Below are 18,068 nucleotides of genomic sequence, written 5' to 3' on the forward strand. Positions count from 1 at the left end.
GAAGCCCAGGACTAGAAGCACTGTATGGGGCATGGCTGGCTGGGTGCCATACCTCGCCTGGGCCCTGGGCACCCTAAATGTCCTGGGTGGGTGACCCAATATAAATGAGACCAAAAATATTTGCTTAAGTGGAGCAGAGCCCCCGGGAGAGAACATGGAGCTTGGAGTCCACGGATCTGGGCTCAGCTTCCAGCTTACTAGCTCTGTGACCTTGGGCCACAGCTCAGGTGACCGAGCCTCTGCTCCCTCCTCTGGGAAATGGGCAAACAGTGCCTACCTCACAGCAGTTGGGATGAGGTTCAGATGAGGTAAGGGAGAAACTGCCTTGTAAACTGTAAAGTACCCTCAGATGCCTGCTACATGGTGATTTGAACCAGAGGAGCTCAGTTCCTTCCAATCTCAGCTCCCTTGTCCCCACCCCTGCAGCTGGGTGGATGCTAGGGACAGATGCCTGGCCTGGGCCCCAGGGATGGCACCGGGTCCAGGAAGCATCTCTGAAGCGCCATGGGCAGGCAAAGCATGCAGGAGGTGGAGGAGGTGGACAGGAGAGCCCAGGCGGGGTGTGGGGGATGGGATGAGACGAGGAGGGACTGGAGACTCTTCCAGAATCACAGCTGGGCTGGGGCTGGGAGCCAGGTACTCACGGGGGCAGATGGCGCCCAACAGGGCACTGGAGTGCACACGGTCATACAGGCTTTGTGATGGGGGACACGGGGCCTTCACAGCTTAGCAGAAAAGAAAAGAAAACACAGGTTTGGGTGGCATCCAGCCCTGGACCTGTGTCAGGCCGATCCCAGCACCAGCCAGGCTTCTCCCTCTGGTGGGACCAGCCCCATTTCCCAAACCTCCTGGTCCATTCCTTTATGAGACAATGTTCCTCCCTCCTTACCTTCTTTTCTTTTCTTTTCTTTTTTCTTGAGGCAGTGTCTTGCCCTGTCGCCCAGGCTGGAGCTTACGCAGCCTTGAACTCCTGGGCTCAAGCAATCCTCCTACCTCAGCCTTCCGAGGAGCTGGGACTACAGGTGTGCGCCACCACTCCTGGTTAATTTTTTAAATGTTTCTTAGGGAGGAGGTCTCACTGTGTTGCCCAGGCTAGTCTGAACTCCTGGGCTCAAGCTATCCTCCCACCCTGACCTCCCAAAGTGCTGAAATTACAGGCGTGAACCGTTGCGCCCAACCTTCCTTGCCTTCTTGAGTCGAGAGTGTCTCAGGCTAAGATAGAAAAGAAGCCTCTTTGAAAGAAACTCAAGACCAGGGAGGAGTGCAGCGTGACTCCAGCACAGTAAGACACAGGTGAAATGTGGGCAGGGCTATTTACGGTTTTTTTTTTTTTTTTTTTTTTTTTGAGACGGAGTCTCACTGTGTCGCCCAGGCTGGAGTGCAGTGGCGCGATCTCGGCTCACTGCAAGCTCCGCCTCCCGGGTTCCAGCCATTCTCCCGCCTCAGCCTCCGAGTAGCTGGGACTACAGGTGCCCGCCACCGCGCCCGGCTAGTTTTTTGTATTTTTAGTAGAGACGGGGTTTCGCCGTGTTAGCCAGGAGGGTCTCGATCTCCTGACCTCGTGATCCGCCCGCCTCGGCCTCCCAAAGTGCTGGGATTACAGGCTTGAGCCACCGCGCCCGGCCTCTATTTACGGTTTAACTGTCCCGCTGGGGGCCAGAGCACGCAAATGCCCCCACCTGCATCTTCCTGTTCTTCATCTTTTTTTTTTCATTATTCGAAGTAAAATCCACATGAAGTAAAATTAACCAGTTTAAATGCACAATTCACAGGCATTTAGGACACACACAGCGTTGCACACCACCACCGTGACCTTGTTCTGAAACATTTCCATCACCCCAAAAGGGGCCCTGTCCCCGTTAAGCAGTCACTCTCCCTTTAAACCCAGCCCCTGGAAATCACCAGTTTTCTTCTGTCTATAGATTGTTCTATTCCGGACATTTCTTTTCTTTTTCCTTTCTTTTTTGTTTGAGACCAAGTCTCATTCTTTTGCCCAGGCTGCAGTGCAGTGGCACAATCATGGCTCACTGCAGCCGGAACCTCCTGGGCTCAAGTGATCCTCCAGCCTCAGTCCCCCAAGTACCTGGGACTACAGGGTGCCTCACCACACCCCGCTAATTTTTGTATTTTTTGTAAAGGCGGGGTTTCACCATGTTGCCCAGGTTGGTCTCGAACTTCTGGGCTCAAGTGATCCTCCGGCTTCAGCTTCCCAAAGTGCTGGGATTACAGGTGTGAGCCACTGTACCTGGCTTGGAGTGTTTTGAGTTAGAAAGTTCTTTTGGGGAAATAAATGAGTGACAACAACAAACTGATCAAGATCTGGCCACAGATAGGTTTCCAGCTGATTTCTAATACAGAACGTCCCTGATTTACGATGGTTTCACTTACCACTTTTCAGCTTTAAGATGGTATAAATCCATCACAATTTCAATACAATATATAGTAGTCAATAAGTTACATGAGGCCGGGCGCAGTGGTTCACACCTGTAATCCCAGGACTTTGGGAGGCCGAGACAGGTGGGTCACTTGAGGCCAGACGTTTGAGACCAGCCTGGCCAACATGGCAAAAACCCGTCTCTACTAAAAATACAAAAAGTATCCAAGTGTGGTGGCGCACGCCTGTAGTTCCAGCCATTTGGGAGGCTGAAGTGGGAGGATTTCTTCAGCCCCGGAGGTTGAGATGGCAGTGAACTGAGATCGCCCCACTGCACTCCAGCCTTGGCAACAAGAGTGAAACTCCGTCTCAAAAAAAACAAAGATAAAGCAGTTGACGCCATCATGATTCAAGTCCTGGCTTGCGGTGTGGGTCTTGGGAATGAATAAGCCAAGGGGGAAAGCCCCTCCCTCTAGGGTGACAGTCCTTGGGGAGGTCAGTGGATGAGTGGGGACAGGACTGGGTGCATCAGATGTGGACTCCATCTGCCCTGGTCCTCCAGCAAGCAGCCCTCAGCTGGTCATTTGTGAAACTCCTTGGCAGGTTGTTGGAGGGTGAAGGAGGTGGGGCAGGGACTGGCATGAAGTCACGGTTCATTAAATATTAAATATTAGCCACTGTTGTGATCCTGCCTGGTGATCCCTGATGCCCAGCCTGAGCCCTCCCAGCAGATACCAGGCAGGGGGCAGGGGCTGGAACGGCCAGTCCTCTCCAAGACGAGCCACATCCCACCAGGGAGAATGCAGGGTTTGAGATGGTGTCCGGCCCGCTTGGAAACAGGGTGTGTTGAATGGTGCTCCCCAAAAAGAGACATCTCCTAGAAGCTGTGAATTTGACCTTATTTGGAGAAAGGATCTTTGCAGGTATAATTAGGTTAAGGATCTTGAGATGAGATCATCCTGGGTGAGGTCGGGCACAAATCCAAAGACAAATGTCCTTATGGGGGACAGAGGAGAGGACACACAGAAGAGAAGCCCACATGGGGACAGAGTGCCAGCGGCCCCAGAAGCTGAAGAGGCAGGGAAGGAGTGCAGCCCTGCTGACCCCTTGATTTAGGATTTCCAGCCTCCAGGACAGCGGGAGGATCAACTCTGGCTGTATTTTGTTGTTGTTGTTTGGCTTTGTTCTTTTTTTTTTTTTTTTAACAGGGTCTGGCTGTGTTGCCCAGGCTGGAGTACAGTGGTGAGATCATGGCTCACTGCAGCCTCAAATTCCTGAGCTCAAGCGATCCTCCTACTTCAGCCTCCTGAGAAGCTGGGACTACAGACACACACCACCATGCCCAGTAATTTGTTGTTGCCCAGGCTGGAACTTCAGCTGTTGTTGTCTTTTTTTTTTTTTTTTGAGACGGAGTCTCACTCTGTCGCCCAGGCTGGAGTGCAGTGGCGCGATCTCGGCTCACTACAACCTCCGCTTCCCGGGTTCGTGCCATTCTCCTGCCTCAGCCTCCCCAGGAGCTGGGACTACAGGTGCCTGCCACCAAGCCTGGCTAACTTTTTTTGTATTTTTAGTAGAGACGGGGTTTCACCGTGTTAGCCAGGATGGTCTCGATCTCCTGACCTCATGATCTGCCTCCCTCGGCCTCCAAAGTGCTGGGATGACAGGCGTGAGCCGCCGCGCCCGGTCAATGGGATGGCGTGCTGCATAGGTCGGGAATGAAGGAAACTTCAGCCGTTTTAAGCCATCCTGCTTGTGGTAATTTGTCTTGGCAGCCCCAGAAGACGAATGCAGGGTGCCTCCTTCTTTGCCCAGCACGCTGATGAAAGAGTCCCCCTTTCCATTCTTCCATGTCTGGTGTTTAGTCTTCGAGTCAGTGAAGGCACAGTGGTGGTGAGAAAGAATTTCTGCTGGAGGACCAGGCACAGAGGCTCATGCCTGTAATCCTTGCACTCAGGGAGGTTGAGGCAGGTGGATCACTTGAGGCCAAACATGGTGAAACCCCGTCTCTACTAAAAATGCAAAAATTAGTTGGGTGTGATGGCGCGCACCTGTAGTCCCAGTTACTCAGGAGGCTGAGGCAGGAGAATCGCTTGAATCCAGGAGGTGGAGGTTGCAGTCAACTGAGATCGCACCACTGCACTCCCAGAATTTCTGCGGGTGGAGTTCAGGCCCCGGCCATCTTGTGGCTCCAGGACCACTCCTTATGGGGCGGTGTGTGGCTCCCACCCAGGGGCAAAATTTAGAACTCCTCATCCCCAAGGGGGAAGAGCCTTCGAGGGTTGTGCAGAGAAGGCTCCTCTTTTTGTCCTTCGAACCCAGTGATGGACTCCAGAGTCTTGGGGTCCCAGCAGGAGCCGGCCAGAGCCAGGCCTCAGTACTGCAGCAACCACATCAACTGATTCCAGATGTGCACACGTCTGGGTCTCCCACTGACCCGACCCTTGCCTGTGATATTAACACACAGCCTCTGGGGTCCGGCCCAAGTCTCCTCCTTGTCACCCCACTACCCCACCGCAGTCTCCGCCCTCCAGGGAGACTTGGCGTCCTGAGTGCCTGCCTGTGCCTGGCTTCCACCCACCACAGGGCCTTTGCACACACCGTTCCTGCCACATGACCACTCTCCTCTAACCCAACCCCTTCATCCAGCTAAGTCTTAGTCCCTCTTCAAGGGCTTCAGGGCAGCTGTCCAGTCCCCGCTCCGTGGACTAGCATCCCTTGGCACCCACCTAGCACCCTTCCTAGCCCATGGTTCTTCATCACAGGCCATGGTCCTGTGGCCACAGCCCTCCCTCTGGTCAGCTGTTGATCTCAGCAGCGGCAGAGCCTCGCTCTTGCAGTCTCCCTCCCCCATTGCAAAGACCGAGTCTCCTGGGGGCCTGCTGTGACCTAATTTTTGTGACTGATTGTGTGAGGACTCCCCGGTCAGGGATAGTGCTGGCTCTGGGCCCCACCTGTACCCTCTCACCCTGCCCAGCAGAACTAGGGCCCCAGGCAATGGTGCCCTAGGGAACACGATGCCCCTCACCTGCCAGCTCCTTTACGACGGCCGAGGGCTGAGCCCCTCTCTGGCTGTTCATGCGGCCTTTGTACAGGATCCCATCCACGCCCAGGATGTCCACCTCAGCCTGTTGGATGGCCCAGGTCCCGGGTTAGGGAGCCCCCGACCCAGCCTCCCCCGAACTTTGGTGCACACAGAAGCCCAGAAGACAGAGTGCAGCCTCTGCTGGGGTCGCCCACCGCTCAAGGCCTGGTCCCACACTTGGGGCTGGGGTACACTCACGTCCACCCTCCGGGAAGGAGACCCCGGCCAGACTCACGCTGTCATAGTCGATCATGTGGGGATCCCCATAGGGATAGAGCGTCGACAGGTTGCAGGACTTGCACTTGAGGCTGGCAGCGTTCTGGGGGCCGTCACCCCAGTCCTGCTGATAATCCTCCTGGATACTGAGGTCCTGGCGCTGCAGCCGCTGCTGTTCCCTGTGGCAGGGCAGTGGGTCAGCAGCGACCTGGAGACCCTGCACCCCAGAGCCCAGGATGGGCCCAAGGGCCTGGCCAGCATCGAGGGAAGACCAGCATTTCTTTCAGTTTGTGTTTAGCTGGCACAGCCAGGCAGGCATGGGGCCAGGATGGATACAGATGCACACAGTAGGGCAGAGGAATCAAACTGAGACCTGCATTTCCCCAGACCCAGCCATTTCCCTTTGGACCCCTGGCCCGAAGAGCGTGTCCTTCTAATCTCTTGATCTCAAGGAGCCAGGGAGGGAGGGTGACAGAGTCAGCGCAGGCCCCCATGTCCCTCCCCTTCCCATGGCTGTGGTGACTATTCACCAGTTCTCCCCCCACCTGGCCAGATGTCCCCACAGCAGGGTTGGAGGCTGGGGAGATCCATAGAGCCGTGGGATGTCAGGAGGTTGAGGGGTGGGGCTGGGACCTAGGGAGCCAGCTGGGTGCAGTGGAAACCTGAGGGTTTGGACATCAGCCCTGCCACTTGCTAGCAGTGACCCTGGGCAGGTCATTGCAGTTCTCTGAGCCTCGGTTTCTTCAACTGTGACATGGGATGGCAGCAGGATACATCTTAGAGGGCAGCTGTGAGGACTCAACAAGGCGCTCTTCGCATAGTGCCTGCCGGGCACAGCAGCGGCCCCCTGAAGGTGCCCCATCATCACCGATTTCCTCCGCCAAGAGACAGGGACATGGGCATAGGAACCCTAGCTCACAGGAGGTTGTGAGATTTAAATAAGAAACCCTCTAACAGTTCTTGGCCCACAATAGGTGCGCAGTAAATATGTCAGTTCCTCTGTCCGCCATCATCTCGTGGGCCTGTCTGCCGCCCCAGCCACCTCTCAGAGTGCCTGTCTTGCGAAGGGCTGGCCATGTCCAGGACAATCTTAGGTCCCTGGGCCTGGAGGATGTGTCTCTGCAGGAACAGGGTTCCCAGGCCCCAGAGAGGCCTCCATGCGGGGCGCCCACCCTGCTCACCTCATCTGTTGCCGCTGCAAGTACTCGTAGCTGTTGGCGCTGGCTGGCCGCAGCCGGGACAGCAGGTGGGCTTTGCGGATGGTGATCAGATGTCTGTTGGAGGACAAGGGTGCAGCAGGGACTGTGGGAGGCGTGCCAGGCCAGCAGAGGGCTCAGCTCCCACCCTTCCAGGAAGCCTTCCCAGTAGGAGGAAGGAGGTGCAGGCTCAGGTCGCCACCCTCGAATGCCAGAAGCGTCCACAGCATAGAAGTAGAAGAGGACCCCCGAGAGGCACCTCAGGAGCTCTGATCATCACAGTAAGACACAAAAAACAATTGTTCTATTTCCAAAAGTAAAAACCAGGCTAGGTGCGGTGGCATACACCTATAATGCCAGCACTTTGGGAGGCTGAGGTGGGCAGATCACTCCAGGTCAGGAGTTTGAGAGCAGCCTTGGCAACATGGCCTTTTTTTTTTTTTTTTGATATGAGGTCTCACTGTCACCCAGGCTGGATAGCAGTGGCACAATCCTAGCTCACTACAGCCTCAAACTCCCGGGTTCAAGCCATCCTCCCGTCTCAGCCTCCCCAGTAGCTGGGACTATAGGCAGGCACCATCACACAAGGCCACATATTTGTATATTTTTGATGGCTGTAGAACAGTGTATGCGGACATGTGTATCTTGAAGGCTGGGGAACCCTGTATATAAATGTGGATACACATGGCACATACAGAAGAGTGTAAATGGATGTGTACGGACTTGATGGTGCAGAACAGTGTATGTGGATGTGTAGACACCTGGTGCATACAGAATGGTGCATGTGGACGTGTATGGACTCGATGGCTGGAGAAGGCTGTATATGGATGTGTAGACACACAGCGCGCATGGAACAGTGCACATGGAGGGGCACGGAGAAAACATCCACGGGCCCCACAAGCCCTTAGGGCCAGGGCACCCTGGGCGGCAGTACTCACGGGCCAGTCAACATCTCCACGGGCCGGTCACAAGAGATGCACTTCACGTGCTCGAACAGCTTCCTGAAAGGCACACGGTCCTCAGCCACTGCCCCTGCTGGGCCCAGGCCATGTGCAGGAGGCTGCAGCCAGCCCGGGCCCCAGGGCTGAACCCCTCCCACGAGTGCCCGGCCCAGCTCAGCCCCACAGGTCCTGCAGTCTCCGACCACCCTTGTGGTTTCTCTGCCGCCCCAAACACAACGGATGGTCTTTAAAGCTGTGTGAGGGGTGGTCTGAGGACAGAAGCCCCATAAATATTGGGTCCCTCTGCCTGGGGCACTGTCTGGGTGGGCGTCAGCGGTCCTGGATCTGCCCAGGTCCCCTTCCCTCTCTGAGCCTTGGTTTCCTCATTGGCGGGAATAGGGCTGGATCACCTCTGCCAGCTCAGGCCAAAGCTTCCCTCCTCCTCGGTGCTGTCAGCCACAGCCAAGCCCCTGTCCCCCCATCCACAGGTCTGGAATCTTTCCTCCCAGAGCTTCCAGGGTGTGTCCCCCACAGCCTGGGCAGCAGGATTCCTACCAGGAGGGGCTCGGGCGGGCACTCACCTTCTAAAGCCGGCAGCACTGTCAGGATCCAATCTTAAGCCCTCAATCAGCAGCTTCCGGACTATTTTCCAGACCTCTTCCATTTCTTTCTTCAATGGATCCAGATCACTGTGCACTAGCTGCCAACAGCCAAGGGGAAGAAAAGAAAGAACAGCCAATGAGTTCACACCCTGCCTCCTTCCAGAAGAGGGGTTGCAGCAACCTGGGAAGTTACAGGGTATAACAAAATTCAACTAAAATAGTGAGAGAGTCCAGGAAAGGGAAAATGACACCGCTTCGACGAGGCTCAACCCCTACTAGATGCTATTGGTAGAGGGGAGCTGCAAGGTGAGCTTCCTAGCAGCCAAAGCAAAAAACACCGTCAGCTACTGTCTCCAAAAGACCAAATCAAACCAAGCTCAACTGCAGGCTGGGAGGTCTGAGAAATCTTTCTCGCAGTGATTCCACTGCACCTGACATTCACACACTCAACACGTTTATTGAGGGTCTGTAGGTAAAGTGGGCAGGCTTATGGCATTTAGTATATTGACAGAGTTGTGCGACTATCATAATCGTATTTATTTATTTTTAATTTTATTTATTTATTTTTGAGATGGAATCCCTCTCTATTACCCAGGCTGGAGTGCAGTGGTGCGATCTCTGCTCACTGCAACCTCTGCCTCAGCCTCCCAAGTAGCTGAGACTACAGGCACGTGCCACTATGCCTGGCTTTTTTTTTTTTTTTTTTTTTGAGATGGAGTCTCACTCTGTTGCCCAGGCTGGAGTGCAGTGGCATGATCTTGGCTCACTGCTAGCTCCACCTCCCAGGTTCATGCCATTCTCCAGCCTCAGCCTCCCAAGTAGCTGGGACTACAGGCACCCGCCACCATGCCCAGCTAATTTTTTTGTATTTTCTAGGAGAGACAAGGTTTCACTGTGTTAGCCAGGATGGTCTTAATCTCCTGACCTCATGATCTGCCTGCCTCAGCCTCCCAAAGTGCTGGGATTATAGGTGTGAGCCACTGCGCCTGGCCTTTTTTTTTTTGAGAGGGAGTTTCGCTCTTGTTGCCCAGGCTGGAGTGCAATGGTGCGATCTCGGCTTACTGCAACCTCCGCCTCCCGGGTTCAAGCAATTCTCCTGTCTCAGCCTCTCAAGTAGCTGGGATTACAGGCACGTGCTCCCACACCCAGATAATTTTTTTGTTTGTTTTACTTTTAGTAGAAACGGGGTTTCACTATGTTAGCCAGGCTGGTCTTGAACTCCTGACCTCAGGTGATCCACCCACTTCAGCCTCCCAAAGTGCTGGGATTACAGACATGAGACACCACGCCCAGCCTAATTTTTGTATTTTTAGTAGAGACGGGGTTTCACCATATTGGCGAGGCTGGTCTCGAACTCCTGACCTCATGATCTGCCCGCCTCAGCCTCCCAAAGTGCTGGGATTACAGGTGTGAGCCACTGCACCCGGCCTTATTTATTTACTTTTATTTTATTTATTTATTTTTGAGATGGAGTTTCACTCCTGTTGCCCAGGCTGGAGTGCAATGGTGCGATCTCAGCTCACTGCAACCTCCACCTCCTGGGTTCAAGCGATTATCCTGCCTCAGTCTCCTGAGTAGCTGGGATTACAGGCATCCACTACCATATCCAGCTAATTTGTATTTTTAGTAGACATGGTGTTTCACTGTGTTGGTCAGGCCGGTCTCAAACTCCTAATCTCAAGTGATCCACCCACCTATGCCTCTCAAAGTGTTGGGATTACAGGCATAAGCCACTGTGCCTGGCCAAAAATCATTTTTTAAAGCAGAGATACAGTCTTGCTATGTTGCCAGCACTGGTCTGGAACCCCTGGGCTCAAGTGATCCTCCCATCTCAACCTCCCAAAGTGTTGGGATTACAGGTGTGAGCCACTGTGCCACCTGATGGAGTATTTTTTTTTGAGACGGAGTCTCACTCTGTTGCCTGCGCTGGAGTGCAGTGGCGCAATCTTGGCTCACTACAAGCTCTGCCTCCAGGGTTCACTCCATTCTCCTGCCCCAGCCTCCTGAGTAGCTGGGACGACAGGTACCTGCCACCATGCCTGGCTAATTTTTGTTGTATTTTGTTAGCCAGGATGGTCTCAATCTTCTTACCTCGTGATCCACCCGTCTCAGCCTCCCAAAGTGCTGGGATTACAGGCGTTGAGCCACTGTGCCTAGCGGCTGGAGTATTTTTTTTTTTTTTTAGTTACAGAAATGGTGACATTTTCCTAATAAATACTTGAGTGTGATAACATTTTATTCTATAACCATAATACTATTATGTTTAATACAATTAGCAACAATTCCTGACTTGGATGTCATCTCCAGCCCATTTGTAGATTTGGTTCAATTAAACCAGGAAACAAGTACAATCTCTTCATGTGTTGCTTTTGGTTGTTTTGAGCCCCTACCTTTTTTTCTGAGATAGGGTCTCACTCTGAGTGCCTGCCAGGATGCTCCTGTTGTCCAGGCTGGAGTGCAGTGGCACGATTTTGGTTCACTGCCGTCTCAACCTCCCAGGCTCAGGTATTCTCTCACCTCAGCCTCCTGAGTAGTTGGAACTGCAGGTGTGTGCCACCACACCTGGCTTTTTGTTTTTTTGGCGGGGAGGACAGAGTTTCACTATGTTGCCCAGGCTGGTCTTGAACTCCTGGGCTCAAGCGATCTGCCTGCTTTGGCCTCCCAAAGTACTGGGATTATAGGCGTGAGCCACCACACCTGGCTGCAGTGTCTTTTATGATGGAAGGCAGTCACCCTCCATCATCTCTCTAATATCCTGTTGGTTACACAAGCTGGGAGGGGGCTACACAACCGTGTGAATACCAAGAGGTATGGCTGGCGACCATCCTGGAGGCTAACTATGCCTCTCTCCTGGGTAAGCACAGGGATGTGGGGTGGAGGAGGGGAGTCTCTGAGGGTCCATGACAGTCATTCATTTATTCATTCATCATTTACTGACTGCCAGTGATGTGCCAGACCCCAGGGAAATGTCTAGAGGAGTCATAGCCCCTTCCTCGATTAGTATAGTGTCGTAGAGCGGAAGAGTTGGTCCAACGAGAGTGCTACATGGTTCTTGCAACTGAGGTGGCTGGACTGATCCAAAGAGGTTAAATTATGTTTAGAATCAGGCAGCTCTGGGTTTGAGTCCCAGCTCCACCATGAGCAGCAGCGTTTCCTGAGGGAAGTATAATAACCTCTCTGAGGCTCAGTGTTCTCCTCTGTGAAATGCGGATCAATTCATGTATTGATTATGTATGGGGAAGGTGCTCAGAGTAAGGCCCTGTATGTGTGTGTGTGTATAAATATATACACACACACACACACACACACACACATACACACATACACAAATACATTGCAGCTTCTTCCTTCCTCTCTTGGATCATTTGCTCTGGGGGATGTCAGCTGCCATGTCATGAGGCCACTCAAGTGGCCCTAAGGCAGAGTCCATGGGATGAGGAACTGAAGAGTGTTACCAACAGCCACGTGAGGGAATTTCCTTTGAATTGGCTCATGCAGCCTCATTCAAGCCTTCAGATGAGACCAGCCCTGGATGACATCTTGACTGCAATTTCTTTCTTTTTTTTTTTTTTTGAGGCGGAGTCTCGCTCTGTCGCCCGGACTGGAGTGCAGTGGCCGGATCTCAGCTCACTGCAAGCTCCGCCTCCCGGGTTTACGCCATTCTCCTGCCTCAGCCTCCCGAGTAGCTGGGACTACAGGCGCCCGCCGCCTCGCCCGGCTAGTTTTTTGTATTTTTAGTAGAGACGGGGTTTAACCGTGTTTGCCAGGATGGTCTCGATCTCCTGACCTTGTGATCCGCCCGTCTCGGCCTCCCAAAGTGCTGGGATTACAGGCTTGAGCCACCGCGCCCGGCCTCTTTTTTTTTTTTTTGAGACGGAGTCTCGCTCTGTCACCCAGGCTGGAGTGCTGTGGCCGGATCTCAGCTCACTGCAAGCTCCGCCTCCCGGGTTCACGCCATTCTCCTGCCTCAGCCTCCCGAGTAGCTGGGACTACAGGCGCCGCCACCTCGCCCGGCTAGTTTTTTGTAGTTTTTAGTAGAGACGGGGTTTCACCGTGTTAGCCAGGATGGTCTCGATCTCCTGACCTCGTGATCCGCCCGCCTCGGCCTCCCAAAGTGCTGGGATTACAGGCTTGAGCCACCGCGCCCGGCCTTGACTGCAATTTCATGGGAGACCCTGAGCCACCCAGCTAACCTGCTGGGTCACTCCCTAATTCTTGCTCCTCCCAAACTGAGAACGTTTGTTGTTTGCAGTTGCTAAATTCTGGGTTAATTTGTTAGGAAGAAAGTGAAAATCAACACAGGGGCACTCACCTTCGTGCTCACATCCTTGCTGAGCTCCTCCACAGCCTTCTTCCAGTTGTCCTCGTGGATCGTGACCTTGAAGAGCATGCCCTGAATCATCTCATTCATCCCCAAGGCCACGGTCTCCAGGTCAGCTCGGCTTGCCTTGCCTGCCAGGGCGCTCCTGTCGGCTTTCTAGGGAGACAGGGAGCTCAGGGAGGTGAGGCTGCTGGGAGAGGAAGGCAAAGCTGGGAGACATCACACGCCTTGGGTCTGGTGCTTCTAGTTTGGGACTCTGGACTTTTAGCCTTGGCTTAAATGCAACCCTGGGGTCTATGTGGATTCAAACATGATCTTGGGATCAAAGCCAAGGTTTTCCTATAACAGGGAAGTTGATGTATGATTTTATTATTATTATTATTATTGTTTTTGAGACAGGATCTTGCTCGAGGTTGCCCAGGCTGGAGTGCAGTGGCACAATCATAGCTCATTGCAGCCTCCACCTCCTGGGCTCAAGGGATCCTTCCACCTCAGCCTCCTGAGTGACTGGGACTATAGGTATGTTCCACCATGCCCGGCTAATTTTTAAATTTTTTTTGTAGAGTTGTGATCTTGCTGTGTTTCCTAGGCTGTTCTCAAACTCCTGGCCTCAAGTGATCCTATCATCTCAGCCTCCCAAAGTGCTGGTATTATAGGAATGAGCCACCCTGTGCACAGCTGATGTATGATTTTCAAGTTCACATGGAAGTGTTAATAATCCTCAATTGCTGAAAATGGAGTTGATGTGACACTTATTTTCTTTTCTTTTCTTTCTTTCTTTTTTTTTTTTTTTTTTGAGATGGAGTCTCGCTCTGTCGCCCAGGCTGGAGTGCTGTGGCCGGATCTCAGCTCACTGCAAGCTCCGTCTCCCGGGTTCACGCCATTCTCCTGCCTCAGCCTCCCGTAGCTGGGACTACAGGTGCCCGCCACCTCGCCCGGCTAGTTTTTTGTATTTTTTTAGTAGAGACGGGGTTTCACCGTGTTAGCCAGGATGGTCTTGATCTCCTGACCTCGTGATCCGCCCGTCTCGGCCTCCCAAAGTGCTGGGATTACAGGCTTGAGCCACCGCGCCCGGCTTTTTTTTTTTTTTTTTAAGACTGAGTTTTTGCTCTTATCACCCAGGCTGGAGTGCAATGGCACAATCTCGGTTCACTGCAACCTCTGCCTCCCAGGTTCAAGCGATTTTGCTGCCTCAGCCTCCCAAGTAGCTGGGATTACAGTTACCTGCCACCATGCCTGGCTAATTTTTTGTATTTTTAGTAGAGACGGAGTTTTATCACGTTGGCCAGGCTGGTCTCGAACTCCTGACCTCAGGTGATCCACCCGCCTTGGCCTCACAAATTGCTGGGATTACAGGCATGAGCCACCACTCCCAGCTGACTCCTGTTTTCAATATGAACAAAGAGGGAGGGAAATTCTGGAAGGCTGTCTGGCGGGCTTTGCCTGGATGGCTCCGTTTCCCTGGGTAGGGGAGTAGGCAAGGCAGAGGAACCTCTGCTCACTCACTTCTCTCAACTCCTCCTCCATCGTGCTCTTATTCACCTTGTTCATTTCCAGTCTTTTGATTTGAGCCTGGAGAGTCTAAGAACAGAAGCACAGGCATGTCTGCCATCCTGGAGAGCCTTGAGGATAAAATACCAACCTCCCACCTCTACCATTGCCATGTGCTGGGGAGGGACAGCGGGCCGTACGGACAGCAGGCAGCTGGGCGTGGGCATTAGAAGATGCAGGCTCAAGGGCTCCAGGTGCCCAGATGAGAAGGGAAGGAACATGCAACTTGGGACAAGCTGTCCCCTCAGAGCTGGTGTCATAGGAACTTTCCTCCACGGGGAGTTCGACCCAAACCAATGTGGACGATTTCACTCCCTGGATGTTTAAGGCATGTTCATCACTTCTGATCTGTCCTGGGGTCCCAGCAGGAATTCCAGTCTACCATCAACTTATCATAGCCACATACACTGTGCCCAAGTGTTAGGGGAAAACCTCACGTCCCATCCTCACAATTCCACAAAGAACCAACTGCCCCCATGAATTCCACCCTCTCTCCAATTACTAGATCCTCCTTGTAATAGGAGCAGCAGCTGCTCCCCAGAGGGTCGGGCCACGGTTCCTGCAAAGCTGCAAACAGGCTTCTACTTCTCTCTTCCTGTCGGGTCTTCCTCTCACGCTTACGAATGGAACTCTGGACTTTCAGCTGGAACCCAGCTGCTCAGAATCAAGACTCCATTTCACAGCCTCCCTTATGGGGTAGTGTGGCCACTGGGGTGTCAATAGAAGTGAATGGGTATCTTTAACTTTTTTTTTTTTTTTTTTTTTTTTTACAGAATCTGTTCTGTCGCCCAGGCTGGAGTGCAGTGGCACCATCTCGGCTCACTGCAACCTCCGCCTCCAGGGTTCAAGAGATCCTCCCACCTGGCCCGGTGCGGTTGTTCACGCCTGTAATCCCAGCACTTTGGGAGGCTGAGGTGGGTGGATCACGAGGTCAGGAGATCAAGACCACCCTGGCTAACACGGTGAAACCCTGTCTCTACTAAAAAAGACAATACAAAAAATTAGCCGGGCATGGTGGCAGGCGCCTGTAGTCCCAGCTACTTGGGAGGCTGAGGCAGGAGAATGGCATGAACCTGGGAGGCGGAGCTTGCAGTGAGCTGAGATCGTACCACTGCACTCCAGCCTGGGTGACAGAGTGAGACTCTGTCTCAAAAAAAAAAAAAAAAAAAAAGAACAGAAAAAGAGATTATCCCACCTCAGCCTCCTGAGTAGTTGGAGTCACTGGCACCCAACACCATGCCTGGCTAATTTTTGTATTTTCAGTAGAGACGGGGTTTCACCATGTTGGCCAGGCTGGTCTCGAACTCCTGACCTCAAATGATTTGCCTGCCTCAGCCTCCCAAACTGCTGGGATTACAGGTGTGAGCCACCGTGCCTGGCTCCAATATGTAGTTTTCTATCATTCCCCCTCTCTCTATTATCCTGAGTCTCCTGTGTCCATTATCCCGCTCTGTCTGTCTTTGCATACCCATGGCTTAGCTCACTTACAAGTGAGAACGTGCAGTCTTTGCTTTCCACTCCTGAGTTGCTTCACTTAGAATAATGGCCCCAGCCTCCATCCAAGTTGCTCCAAAGCCAAGGGACACCTTGAGCCACCAAGGCGAGGTGGCGAGGAGAGGCGAGGAGGCTCCTCTAGAGCCTTCAGGTGGAACACAGTCTATGACACCTTGATTTCAGAATTCCCGCCTCCAGAACCCCTGAGAGTGATTGGCCGCAGCAACCGCAGGGAACTGATCCAACCAGCAGATGGCAGAATCAGGATTCAAACCCAGGAAACGTCTATTCCCAAGCCTGGGCTCTGAACCACACGCACACCAGGCCACCTCCCAGCCCAGCAGGCTTGGGCTAGTTTCTCTGCTGGAGTCTCTTGTTTCCTCCTCTTTATTTATTTTTTTATTTTTATTTTTTGAGGCAGGCTCTTGCTCTGTCACTCAGGCTGGAGTAAAGTGGCATGATCACAGCTCACCGCAGTCTCAACCTCCCAGGCTCAAGCAAGCCTCCTGCCTCAGCTTCCGGAGGAGCTGGGACTGCAGGTGACAACACCCACCAGGCTTTTTTTTTTTTTTTTTTTTGCAGAGACAGGGGTCTGTCTCACCATGTTGCCTCAGGCTGGTCTGGAACTCCTAGGCTCAAAGGATCCTCCCACCTCAGCCTCCGAAAGTGCCGAGATTACAGGAGACATCAAACCTGGCCTTATTTATGCTTTTTATTTTTACTTTTTGAGACAGCGTCTCCATCTGTCACCTAGGCTGGAATGCAGTGGTGTGAGCTCAGCTCACTGAAACTTCCACCTCCCAAGCTCCAGTGATCCTTCCACCTCAGCCTCCCCGGTAGCTGGGAATACAGGTGCAGGCCACCATGCCAGGCTATATTCATGTTTTATAATCTTGTTATTTTGGCTGGGCGCGGTGGCTAATGCCTGTAATCCCAGCACTTTGGGAGGCTGAGGTGGGCGGATCACTTGAGGTGAGGAGTTCGAGACCAACCTGGCCATCATGGTGAAACCCCATTTCTACTAAAAATACGCAAACTTGGTAGGGCGTGGTGGCTCACGCCTGTATTCCCAGCACTTTGGGAGGCCAAGGCGGGCAGATCACCTGAAGTCAGGAGTTCAAGACCAGCCTGGCCAACATGATGAAATCCCATCTCTACTCAAAATAAAAAATTAGACAAGTGTGGTGGCACACGCCTGTCATCCCAGCTACTTGGGAGGCTGAGGCAGGAGAATCGCTTTAACCCGGGAGGCGGAGGTGGCAGTGAGCTGAGATTGCATCATTGCACTCCAGCCTGGGCAACAGAGTGAAACTCCATCTCAAACAAAAACAAAAACAAAAACAAACAAACAAAAAACCCACAAAAATTAACTAGGCATGGTGGCGCACGCATGTAGTCCCAGCTGCTCAGGAAGCTGAGGCAGAAGAATCACTTGAACCCAGGAAGTGGAGGTTACAGTGAGCCGAGATTGCGCCACTGCACTCCAGCCTGGGCAACAGAGCGAGACTCCATCTCAACAACAACAACAAAAAAATTGGCCAGGCATGGTGGCACACGCCTGTAGTCCCAGCTACTCAGGAGGCTGAGGTGGGAGGATCACTTGAGCCTAGGAGCTCAAGTCTGCAGTGAGCTGTGATTAGGCCACTGCACTCCAGTCTGGGTGACAGAGCAAGACCCCAGGTGACACTGGGAAACCTAAGTCTTACATGTAAGTCACATGATAGAGAGCAAGACAGAGACACAGTCATGAGATCTTGCTCCCATCCTGCGTTTGTCATCTAGAGGATTGCTATGGGACCCAAGAGTTACTGTTATACCTCGAAATGGTTTTCCTAACACGAGGTGTGGAGTAGTCCATCCTTCCTGTAGTGGTCATATGCTAAGTTCTTGTAATCTTAGATCTGGTCTTCTTGGCCGTTTTTCTTTTTCTTTTTCTTTTTCTTTTTTTTTTTTTTGAGATGGAGTCTCACTCTCTCACCCAGGCTGGAGTGCAGTGGTGCAATCTTGGCTCACTGCACCCTCTGCCTCCTGGGCTCAAGCAATTCTCCTGCCTCAGCCTCCCAAGTAACTAGGATTACAGGCATGTGCCACCATGCCCGGGTAATTTTTTTTTGTATTTTTAGTAGAGACAGGGTTTCGCCATGTTGACCAGGCTTGTCTCAAACTCCTGACCTCAAGTGATCTGCCCATGTCGGCCTCCGAAAGTGCTAGAATTACAAGTGTGAGCCACCGTGCCTAGCCTTCTTGGCCTATTGATCTGCCTATTCCTACACTAGTTCTACATTATTTTT

General features: G+C 52.7%; 1 protein-coding gene across 2 annotated transcripts in view; it reads right to left on the reverse strand.

The window, feature by feature from the left end:
• The window catches only part of CUNH16orf96 (chromosome unknown C16orf96 homolog), a 44,124-nt gene that overhangs the window by 712 nt on the left and 25,344 nt on the right, over positions 1–18,068 (reverse strand). Inside the window, exons 8-15 of one of the 2 annotated variants that reach the window (XM_033235875.1) lie at positions 14,239–14,313; positions 12,724–12,888; positions 8,391–8,509; positions 7,807–7,869; positions 6,854–6,946; positions 5,692–5,851; positions 5,400–5,499; positions 645–725 (exon numbers count right to left, since the gene is read on the reverse strand). In XM_033235875.1, the coding sequence (XP_033091766.1) occupies positions 645–725; positions 5,400–5,499; positions 5,692–5,851; positions 6,854–6,946; positions 7,807–7,869; positions 8,391–8,509; positions 12,724–12,888; positions 14,239–14,313 (856 nt within the window). The remainder of the gene's footprint in view (positions 1–644; positions 726–5,399; positions 5,500–5,691; positions 5,852–6,853; positions 6,947–7,806; positions 7,870–8,390; positions 8,510–12,723; positions 12,889–14,238; positions 14,314–18,068) is intronic. The other variant, XM_033235876.1, reaches the window with a different exon arrangement.

Source organism: Trachypithecus francoisi, unplaced genomic scaffold (assembly GCF_009764315.1).
Source record: "Trachypithecus francoisi isolate TF-2019V2 unplaced genomic scaffold, Tfra_2.0 Lachesis_group15, whole genome shotgun sequence".
NCBI classification, from domain to species: Eukaryota; Metazoa; Chordata; class Mammalia; order Primates; family Cercopithecidae; genus Trachypithecus; species Trachypithecus francoisi.